The sequence below is a fragment of the Aricia agestis genome, chromosome 12, assembly GCF_905147365.1.
Source record: "Aricia agestis chromosome 12, ilAriAges1.1, whole genome shotgun sequence".
Classification (NCBI taxonomy): domain Eukaryota; kingdom Metazoa; phylum Arthropoda; class Insecta; order Lepidoptera; family Lycaenidae; genus Aricia; species Aricia agestis.
In genome coordinates this window covers 14,066,773-14,078,219 of record NC_056417.1, presented here as the reverse complement: position 1 = coordinate 14,078,219, position 11,447 = coordinate 14,066,773, and the positions used below count along the sequence as shown (strand labels likewise).

General features: G+C 37.1%; 2 protein-coding genes across 2 annotated transcripts; both read right to left on the bottom strand.

Moving 5' to 3' along the window:
* Positions 1-4,451: 4,451 nt before the first annotated feature.
* Positions 4,452-6,514, bottom strand: LOC121732402. The gene is made up of 3 exons (XM_042122269.1): positions 6,403-6,514; positions 5,794-5,984; positions 4,452-4,690 (listed from the first exon to the last, which is right to left on the bottom strand). Exons 1-3 carry the CDS (start codon positions 6,477-6,479, stop codon positions 4,455-4,457), a joined length of 504 nt encoding a protein of 167 aa, XP_041978203.1. The 5' UTR covers positions 6,480-6,514; the 3' UTR covers positions 4,452-4,454.
* Positions 6,515-9,539: 3,025 nt separating this feature from the next.
* LOC121732370 lies at positions 9,540-11,227 on the bottom strand. The gene is made up of 3 exons (XM_042122233.1): positions 11,061-11,227; positions 10,241-10,477; positions 9,540-9,711 (listed from the first exon to the last, which is right to left on the bottom strand). The coding sequence occupies exons 1-3, from the start codon at positions 11,128-11,130 to the stop codon at positions 9,557-9,559; spliced, it is 462 nt and encodes a 153-aa protein (XP_041978167.1). The 5' UTR covers positions 11,131-11,227; the 3' UTR covers positions 9,540-9,556.
* Between the last annotated feature and the right edge of the window lie 220 nt (positions 11,228-11,447).

The following is an 11,447-nucleotide window of genomic DNA, read 5'->3' as shown; positions in this document are numbered from 1 at the left end:
TAAAATGCTGTTTGTTGTAGCACATATGAGCCAATAAAGTTTTCACAGATAAATATTACAGTAACATGGATCAATTATTTGTGATACAAGAAGTTTATGCAACGGTTGATAGTCAATAATAATTATAAATAACACAATGTTCAAGTTGGTTAAGAAAATTTCACACAATTTTATACAATAGTGTGGAAGGAAACAAAATATACTAACATTACAAGAAAACAACTATATTTCTTTGATTGTGGCAGCAAATGATTTAAATTTTAAGTTGAATATATCAATTTCATTAAAATTAAGATTATGCCTTTCACACGCTCTCACCATAAAGCGATTCTTAGCATAGTTTGATCTACACACAGCTGTATCAAATGTTAAGCTATTACGGGTACGAGACGGGCACCTAAATAGAATTTGACTTAGGAGGTATGGAGAGTCTATCATGTTGTGGATAATTTTATATAAAAGTATTTCATCTTTTAAACCTCTCCGCTTATCCAAGGACAACATTTTAGTTTTGTCAATATTTGTAAACTTGTATTGTAATCTTTTTAGAAATTTATTTTGTATTTTTTCTAACATATCAATGTATTTAAAATAAAAGGGATTCCAAACAGTTGACGCATACTCAAGCACTGATCTGACAAGCGAGTTATAAAGAATAGTGTATGTTGTTGGTTGTTTAAAATCGTTAGCCTGTCGAAACAAGAAACCAAGAATTTTGAATGATTTGTTACAAATACTACTTATATGATTTGCAAAAGTTAGTTCACGGTCCAGAATTAATCCAAGATCTTTGACTTCATCGACACGCTTAAGAGTTTTACCAAACAGTGAATAGTTAAACAATGATAATTTTCTTTTCCTACAAAAGGATATAGTTTGACATTTTTCAACATTAAGATGTAATTTATTTTTAGTACAATAATCGCATAAGTCATCTAAATCTTTTTGCATATTAATGCAGTCACTTAGAGTGCGAACTATACAAAAATTTTTTTTGTCGTCAGCATATAAAAGAACTCTTGAGTATTTAAAGCAGCTTACCACGTCATTAATAAATATATTAAACATCAATGGGCCAAGATGAGATCCCTGGGGAACCCCTGAAGTGATAGGAACAAAATTAGAAGTGTATCCTTTAATTGCAACAGCTTGGCTTCTATTACGCAAGTAAGATTCCATCCATCGCAGGAGATCACCATGAATACCGAAATAAGCCAATTTTATAATAAGTAATCTATGAGAAATTTTATCAAAAGCCTTTGCGTAATCGGTATAAACGGCATCTACACGGTAACCTGTGTCCATGGCTGTATAGACGTAGTCGATAAATTCGTTGAGGTTAGATTCGTTGATCTTCCACTAACAAAACCATGCTGTGAGACGGTAAGGTGGGGTCTAATAAGGGGAAAGATTGAATCATAAATCATTTTTTCAAAAAGCTTTGGTATAACAGATAATTTAGAAATACCTCTATAATTTTTACAGTTATGCTTATCACCACTTTTATGAATGGGGACAACAAGAGACCTTTTCCAAACATATGGTATCACTCCTTGCTTGAGAGACTTATTGAACATTATAAAAAGAGGAAGTGAAATTGATTCACGGGTATTTTTAAGGAAACATGGGGGAAGCAAATCTGGCCCACAGCCCTTATTAACGTCTAGATTTTTCAAATATTTTTTAACACTAAACTCCGTTATCTGAACAGTATTTATGATATTTGTGTTATTAGATTCAGGGACATCACATTGCCTGTCATCTGAATCACGCTCAAACACCGACTGAAAAAAAGAGTTAAACATGTTGCATATTTGAGGACCATTGGAACTAACTTCATCATCTAGGTAGATTGTGTCAGGCAGTCCACTTGTAGATCTTTTTGAATTAATAAATGTCCAAAAGGGTTTAGAACTAAATCGAATATTAGATTCAATTTTAGATACATAAGTACTGTAGCAAGTCTCTTCAAGAGATTTAGTCGAACGACGCAAATCACAAAAATTATCATAATCAGAATTCCTTCCATAAATTTTCCATTTTTTATGGGCCCTAAATTTTTTATTTAGCATTCTTATTAGTTGTCTCGAGTACCATATAGGATAGCGATTTGATCCTGACACATTTCTCGACGGAACAAATGAATTGATAATATCATTAATTTTTGCATAAAAAATGTCCACTGCTGAATCTAAGTTTGCTACCGATAAACAAGACTGCCAGTCGATTTTAGCAATTTTAGCAATCAAAAATTAAAATATTAAATCCTTTCTATCTCTGTTAGCTACCATTTTCGAGAATTTTCGCAGAGGAGATTGTTTTTCGTCTTATCAAAATAAAGCTACTCACGAAAAATTAGCTTGATAGTAATAAAAAGAAAGATCTAGGGAAACCTGACTATTTCATATTTTAACATTCGTTCAAAGATAATAACTTATAGTTATATAATTCAGACACGTCTTTGATGTCTTATTTTCAACAAAAACCAATAGTAAAAAAAGTTGAATTTGATTCTATATTCAAAGAAATCAATTTAATGTGTAATAAAATAATTTATGATAAAAGGCAGTACAAACTCACGCGTAAAATATTTTGGCAGTGGCGTAGACCCCGGCGTAGAGCGCTCCGCCGTAGGCCGGACAAATTTTTTAACGAGTCCCTGCGTGTTTTCGTTTTAACTGCTTAGCTATAACAGAGTAGACAGAATGATAGAGTATACCGACTTAGAACTGATGTTGAAATTTTTTAAGTTTGACGTATTATGACGAAAATCGTCGCTAGGGTTGTTTAATTGTTACCTACGAATTTAAAACTATGACATATTCGCTGGACGTGTTCCTCTTTGGTCGTATTGTTGTTTGTGTTTTGGCACATATGATTAAAATTGTCAGAATCCAATTTTGAAATCTTTATTTTAAATATTTAAAAATAAATTATATAAGCCAGCGCGAGGCACATTCCGTTCATAATCCTAGTGAAACCCGACGAATTTGACAGATATTGAAACCTGTCCGTCTCTTTGCAGTCGAACTACTGGTCGTTATGTCTATTGTGGCTATAATACACTGTTACACGGTATAGGTTTTTGTTATCTATACATATAAATAAAATTGGAGTGTCTATTTGTAATATTAAAATAACCGTTTTTTTACTACATGCATATGAATATTTAGACGGTACTTACACCAAAATAACAATTTTTAGAATTTTTGTCTGTTTGTTCCGGCTAATCTCCGAAATGGCTGGACCGATTTTTACGGGACTTTTATTGGCAGATAGCTGATGTAACAAGGTGTAACTTAGGCTACTTTTTAACCGACTTCCAAAAAGGAGGAGGATATTTTTTTACTTTTTTTTTAATTTTTACCTATGTATTTTACATTTTGTTGACGCGGATAAAGTCGCGGGTAACAGCTAGTTGTCAAAATAAAATGAGAGCCAATTGTAATTGAGTAGATGTAGTTCGATTTGCATCAATCATAATAATATGTTCAGAGGAAGAAAACATAAACACCATAGTTAAAAAAATACTATATTTACAAAATCAATTATAAAAGTATCAAAAACTCTTAAAAATAAAATAAAAATAAAATAAAAAATGTTTTATTTCTGAGTAAATTTGAATCAAATTTTTTCAGAATGTCTACCTGATGCCTACCACCGGTTCGGGAACTACCCCGGCGAGAAGAACCGGCGTAAGAAACTCGCACGGGTTCCACTTTTTACCAAAAAAGTGAGAGAAAAATTATTCTTTTAAAATAAAGTTTACAATTTTGTAACTTAATATTATATACAATGTCAACATACATAATTGTAAGTCATAATATAATAATGTAGAAGTAGCCAAGCAAGAAGCCATCCTACTCCCAAGATGTGCCATCTTCTATGAAATCATTGACCTTATAATAAGCTTTGGCACACAAACGCTCTTTGACTACTTTTTTAAATTTATTAATGGAAAGATTTTGAACGTTTTCTGGGATTTTATTGTAAAGGCGTATACATTGACCTTTAAAAGATTTACTGACTTTACTAAGTCTGATCACTGGCATGTCCAGCTTGTGCTTATTTCTAGTATTTCTACAGTGGATGTCACTTTTAACTTTAAATTTATTTATATTTTTTCTAACATATATTACATTATCCAAAATGTATTGAGAAGCAACAGTTAGAATACCAATTTCTTTAAATTTATCTCTCAGAGATTCTAAAGCAGACATTTTATAAATAGAACGTATGGCTCGCTTCTGCAGCACAAATATTGTATTAATGTCGGCAGCGTTTCCCCATAAAAGGATTCCATATGACATCCTACTATGAAAATAACTAAAATATACTAATCGTGCCGTGTCTTCGTCAGAAATTTCTCTAATTTTTCTGACTGCATATGCTGCAGAACTGAGCCTACCTGCTAGATTAGCAATGTGAGGACCCCACTGTAATTTACTCTCCATTCACACATCCTCGTTCTCAGCTCTCTCTAGAGATCTCAAGTCATCGACATTGACTCGCGCTATTTCCAGTGACTCTTGAGACGTGTAGTCCTCATCTGAGTACAGCGTGGCCAGGTGGTCTTGATAGATTTTCTCGCAGGCGTCCATGGGTGGTAAGGTCTTGCCGTGGAACCCTACACCATCTATCGGGCCTACGGTCAGGTACGGCACGGGCGACGTCACTTCGAAGTGTTTATCTGAAAGTTGATATTTCAGTAGGTAATTAAGCTTTTAAAACAGGATATGAAAACGGAGAAACAACTGATATCAGTCATCTCAAAATAATGTATCATCACCGCACAATATCACATTAATTTGAGAGAGTAAACAACAGAAAGTACAGTAACCGCCGTACTATCTACAATTTATACGTGGGAGAGCCATGCTTCGGCATGAATGGGCCGGCTCGACCGGAGAAATACCAAGTTCTCACAGAAAACCGGCGTGAAACAGCGCTTGCACTGTGTTTCGCCGAATGAGTGAGTTTACCGGGGGTCCAATCCCCTACCCTATTCCCTTCCCTACCCTCCCCTATTCCCTTCCCTTCACTACCCTACCCTATTACCCTATTCCCTCTTAAAAGGCCGGCAACGCACCTGCAGCAGCTCTTCTGATGCTGCGAGTGACCATGGGCGACGGAAGTTGTTTTCATTATGATGACCCGTTAGCTCGTTTGCTCCCTTATTTCATTAAAAAAAAAAACTCAGAGACATTTAATTACGATTAACCTTCAATTTAATGGAGAGTTTGACAGATAATGTATGGGGCTTATGTCAAAATTTTGAATTAATTACATTTAACTAATTAATGTTCCACTCTGAGTGCGGCAGTAAGACTCACTCATGACTGTCACACATGACTGATCCAGTATACATGTCAAATTCAGTGACACTCTCCATTTAGAGAAAAAATACAGGGAAGTCAATGAGAGTGAAAGAAACTGCACACGATCACAGCGGCTTCTGAAATCCAGCATTGACATCATACTCCGTGGTCGCTACATAGATAAAGACAGAAATTAACACTCTCGATGTAATGATTGATCAGGCATGATCACCCTCGGTGGTCGGCGCACATTTCAGGTCTAGATGTGAGAGCAAGTAAATAGAGAAGACAATAGGAGTAAAAGAGATAGAATGAACATTTACGATTAATATATTATCAGGCATGGTCACAGTAGCTTCTGATCCAATATATACATCATACTCCGTGGTCACACACACACACAGTCCTCTTCCAGGTGATAGAGCAAGAAGACAGAGAAAACAATAGGAGTAAAAGAGATAGAATGAGCCCTCACGGTCTATATGATCCGGCATGATCACAGTAGCTTCTGATCCGACATACACTTCACCCTCGGTAGTCGGCTCGCAGACCTCCAGGTGCCGTCGCCCTGACTGCTGCTCTGTGGGTCTGCCGGGGGGTGGAGGTATGTCTGTTAGGGGCACAAACACCTGGATGTCTTTTCCAGCTGGTCTAAGGCTTAGCAATCTGGAAAAAATAGTTAATATTGCATTAATAAATTATTGTTCGAGAAAATCGTTTGATGTTTGTTTAGGTGATTAGTGATTACCGTTCTATAACAACTTTGATTTAAAGGTCCACTTATGTTAGCGCTCTTGCAGACGAATGGCACTTGTCCTGCCGTCATTGCCGTCGACGCGTGCCGTCGACACGTGCCGTTCGTCTGTAAGAAGCCTTAGTCTTGCGCTAGGCTAGTGCTAATATTATGCCTTCTCTTTTATAAAACATATATAGCTAACAAGAGAGTTAATATAATTTTAACCAGACTGGCATCAAGTAGCACTTGTGAACAATTACTTAGCTCTCCTATTTGCTTTATGACGACTTCTTACTCTCATACATAGCATCCAGTGTCTTATAATGATGAAATATAAACAATAGTTACTTATTAAAAAATGAGCTCTCCCGAATCGCTCCAAAGATGACGTCACAGGAAACGAGTAGAACCACAGCAAGCTTCATCGCTATGATATGTGACAATACTATGAGCTATGTCCGATGGAGCAGTATATATGGCAGTGCCCTCGTAACATCTGATATCGAAACAATGAACATTGTTCAAGCACAGGTGTTCTTTTTTGGCTCGAGTGTGTTTGGTTACGTAAAGATGATAGATGGTTAAAGAGTTCGGTAACGGTTAAATGGTAAATGGTGAGTTAAAATAACATATAAAATCAAGGTACAACTGTTTGCAATTCGGAAAAAGGTAAAGCAGTAAAAGGCATAGGCGTACGTAGCTAGTAAAGGAAAACAAATTTCGAGAAAAGGTAGATTGTGCCCTTGCGCGATTTGTTTGGCTCATCTTGGTGGGGGCACTCCCGTGCCCCCAGATGTGCACTCATGACAATTTAATATTTATATTACATAAAATGCGTGGTAGAAAGAGGGGAGTATATAATCTTCACCCTTCTACGCCGCGCCGCTGATCACTCTCCCTTCTTTTAATGAGCCCCCTTTAAAAATTGCGTGACCGTTTTAAAATTTAAGGCTGTGACCTTATGCACATTAACATCGGTCATGGACAATAATCGTTTTCTACATGTTCGTGAACATTTTTAATTTAATTTATGATATAGATTCATATTATAAATCGAATTAGAGACGATCGAAGAACGAAAATAATATTATTATTTTGCGCGTAGCTACAGTTTGCTCTAAGCCCGCAACCAATAGATCACGATGGTCAACAGTATTAATTGTGGTACAGGTTTATACCCTCACAATGCTGTTATACGACCATTTTAGTATTCTCAGGTGTGGGGAAATACGTTAATATGACATTTAGACCATAAATAACGACATTGTTCTATAAATCCGGACTCCAAAAGCGAAACGCGGATCGTGACATTCCCGGAGTCTTTATGGCTTCGCCGTTGACGTACCATTTATAGGGACTTTACATTAAAATAATAATATTTAATCTATGCTTGACTAAAATTGAAATAGAAAAATGAAGATTTTTATGACTATACTCAGTTTCTCTAACATCTTTAACACTGCGCAGAAAAGGCATATGAAAGTCTGGTTCTAAGAGAACCAGACTTTTAGGCATAGACAGACTTAAGTAATCTAATTTTCGCTAAAGTAGCCTGTAAGTTAAAATAGTTCCCGATCTGATACTTTGTAATGCTGTTAATTATGCAATACTTTTGGGCTTCGTACTCTTCAATAGTATGTGTACGTATATCGAAAAAACGGTGCTAATGGAAAACAATGGATAACATAAGTAACTAATTCATCACGTAAATCCTTGTTTACGTCCTGACATCCTAAGAAGTGACAAAAATTTAAGCAACATGTCCATGTGGCGTCAAACAGCTGTCAGATAGAACGAATTCAAAATCCTGTCGAAACCCTGGCCATTAAGCCGAAACTTTTTCGTTTTCGCTTCGTAATAGAATCGCCGATCAAAATGTATGGAAATGACATTAGACGAGTTGAACGTCAACGTCATATTAACGAACGCATATGTCAATTCCATAAATTTTCATCGGCGATTCTATAACGAAGCGAAAACGAAAAGATTTTGGCTCACCCTCCTGATGGAACATCGACGGGCGTTATAGTAAAATCTAAACTTCCACTATATTTTATGCCTATTTGGGTTGCGGGCCGGGGGGTATCGTAAATGAAACCCGCCTACCGCACTATATATAGCCTATCGGTTATCGTTCACAATTAAAGTGGTGGAAGGCAGATAACTTGATTTTCACCGGATAGCTTCGTGGTACAGTAAAACGAGCAATAAGGCAAAGTACATAAAATTTATGTTCTATTTAAATTTAATTGTGCTAGGCAGGAATTAGGCGGGAACCGTGCATGGATACGTACTAAAGGAATGTGAAATTACCCTTAGTAAGTAATTATTGTGTATTTCTACCACAATATTTCTACTTTTTACCTTACATTACAGCTCATACCGATATTTCTACTCTTACTGCCGCACTCAGAGTCGAACATTAATTACATAATTTTTTTTTTTTTTATGAAATAAGGGGGCAAGCGAGCAAACGGGTCACCTGATGGAAAGCAACTTCCGTCGCCCATGGACACTCGCAGCATCAGAAGAGCTGCAGGTGCGTTGCCGGCCTTCTAAGGGGTAATAGGGGAGGGTAGGGAAGGGAATAGGGGAGGGTACGGAAGGAAATAGGGGAGGGTAGGGAAAGGAAAAGGGTAGGGGATTGGGCCTCCGGTTAACTCACTTACTCGGCGAAACACAGCGGAAGCGCTGTTTCAGGCCGGTTTTCTGTGAGGACGTGGTATTTCTCCGGTCGAGCCGGCCCATTCGTGCCGAAGCATGGCTCTCCCACGTCAAAATTTAATTCAAAATTTTGACGTAAGCCTCATATATTATCTGTCAAATTCTTCATTAAATTGAAGGTTAATCGTAATTAAATGTCTCTCAGTACGGCGGTTTGGGTCTACAATTAAAGCTATGCTAATGTTGTCTTAGGGCCTCGCAAATAACCCAGGTTCTGGGCCAGGGGAGGGGCAAATCAGATTTTTTATAAGCTAGGTGTTTATAAAGAATAATAAAATATATAATATATTTTATTATTATAAGTTTTTTTTTGCAATGCAATACAATATTTTTAGTTGTAAAATATTGTATTGCAAACAAATGGCAAAAATTCGTTTTCTTAATTTTAGATTTTTATAGATAAAAGTACTAGATAATATACTTAGTAGGGACGTCAACATGATCCAGGTGGGGGCGGCTGCCCCCCATCTGCCCCTCCTCGGTCCGCCCATGAACATCAGAGCAATCGATGAGGCAGATTTTAGTCCTAAGCCGACCGTCAGCAAGTGGAGTATTGCAAAGCTATTATGTTGGCCGACATAGTCCGACTCGTATTTCCACCAATCATTACCTTTGATTGCACATCTAATGCGTAAAGCTGATTCTCCTAATTATGAAATGTGTGGAAAGCCAGAAGATGTGCAACACGTTTTGATGGAATGTGTCCGATACACTCATAAAAGATATTTTATGAGTAGACTTTAGGTAATGAAACACCAACACAAACACCAGTATTTATTTAGTAAATGCGTGCTGTCTTCTTTTTGTGTAGTATAGGATCCAGGTGCCAGGTCTCGTTGCCGCCGCAGGAGGTGAGCACGAGGCAGCCGCCTGGTACGACTGGCGGGTCGCTGTCTGGTACGCAGATGTTGTCACGGCAGAATGTTGCTGTACCTGTGTGGGCAAAGAGTTAGATGAACAGCAAAAAAAGCAGCAACAGCAAAAATACGTGTGGCACTCGGAGACTGCCGCGGTAAACATAATATTAGAGAAGAAATTATAACACGATGTTATTACAGCAGTATTTAGCAGATCCTAGTCGGGTATGGAGGAATTATAAATAGTATAAATAAAATAAAATAAAATTAAGACATTAAAAAAAAACCCGCCAAACAACTTTAAAAAGTAATGAAATAATATTTACAGACTTTAAGTTTAATTCCTAAGTGTAAAATGATATTTTAGTCCATAATAATAATTGTTGTCCCGGTGTGTCGGAGGACCGCCAACAGCGAATCTGATTGTCTCGATTCAGTTCGCTGTGAACTGACTCCTAAACTATAATGTTATGTGAAATCAAACATCTACATTAGCGATCCCCCGATATGTCAGCTTTCAAACAAAAAAAAAACTAGATAAAAAAAAATAGATATATGTGATGGTTGTATGGATAGGTCAAGCCACTACAGAAATTCGCACTTACCGACATATCCAGTAGGCCGCGCCTGTCTCTTATTCTTCACATAATCCACCACCGCTTTGGCCAGAGCGTAGAAATGCTTACTGGACTTGTAACGCATCTTGGCCAGGGCGGCGTCGCAGTCGCTCTTGTCCGCGCGGCAGTGGTAGGCCAGGTTCCGGGTGTTGGCCTTCACCATCCGCTCCCGCAGAAGCTGGTACTTGGTGTCTGTGTACAGCATCTGACCGAAGCGGACGTTCACTGGGAAAGAATCACGATCAAAAGGAGAAAAGTTAATCAGATTAAACAAGATATTTTTTGAGAGTTTATAGATCGGATAATATAGTTACTGCAGATAATGAGCAACTTTTTCTATGGAAAACAATGTTTTTTACTTTCCAGGTAGACACATAATTTAACCTTACAATTACTAAAATAAATAAAATATCTTTTTATTCAAAATGGGTATCATGATACACTTTTTGAAAGTCGAACGAAGAAACTACGTTGCCTACCACCGGTTCGGGAACTACCCCGCCGAGAAGAACCGGCGTAAGAAACTCGCACGGGGCCATCTTTTACTAAACGATTACGATTATTTGTTACTAGGCAAGTAACAAATAATCTATCTAAACTAGTACGATTATTTGTTACTAGACAAGTAACAAATAATCGTACTAGTATCATAAGTTTGTGTGTAGTGCAAAAATATTTTGTTATCGAGAATAAAAATCCAATTAACGTCCAAGTTCAAACACACTAAATCCCAAAATTATTACCATGTTTTTGTCACTTTAATTTTTTTTTAATATTTTCCCCACTGCGTAAAACGGGGTATACTCACGTCCCGATCCCACAATGTACCCATCAGCACAATTAGAGACCACCACAACCACCAGCACCGCTCTCAGCATGTTGTAGCAATACCGATTTTACGACGTCAATTATTCCTTTAACTACCAATTGCATTCAAACAATTACTACGATCTGATTGCGCTCCTCAAACTGTTTTATTAAAGGCCACACTCAGTGTTTCCATTATGACTTTAATTTAATGAAGTGTTTCACATAAACTCCGTACACTATCAGCTTTCAAGCTCTTTATTAAATTAAAGTAATCATTAAATGTCTCGGAGTGCGGCAGTAAGAAGTACACATGTTATTTCGGTGATTGGTTACGAATACGAATCGCTGAAATAAGATGCAGAATTACAAGAGGCATTTAGGGTCA

Coding starts and splice junctions, on each gene's coding strand:
- LOC121732402 (XM_042122269.1), bottom strand. CDS start 6,479: ATGAAGCTTGCTGTGGTTCTACTCGTTTCCTGTGACGTCATCTTTGGA. Junction 5,985..6,402: donor GAGAGCTCATTTTTTAATAA/GTAACTATTGTT, acceptor TATTTTTTCCAG/ATTGCTAAGCCTTAGACCAG. Junction 4,691..5,793: donor CATGCCGGATCATATAGACC/GTGAGGGCTCAT, acceptor ATCAACTTTCAG/ATAAACACTTCGAAGTGACG.
- LOC121732370 (XM_042122233.1), bottom strand. CDS start 11,130: ATGCTGAGAGCGGTGCTGGTGGTTGTGGTGGTCTCTAATTGTGCTGAT. Junction 10,478..11,060: donor GTACATTGTGGGATCGGGAC/GTGAGTATACCC, acceptor ATTCTTTCCCAG/TGAACGTCCGCTTCGGTCAG. Junction 9,712..10,240: donor GCGGCCTACTGGATATGTCG/GTAAGTGCGAAT, acceptor TTGCCCACACAG/GTACAGCAACATTCTGCCGT.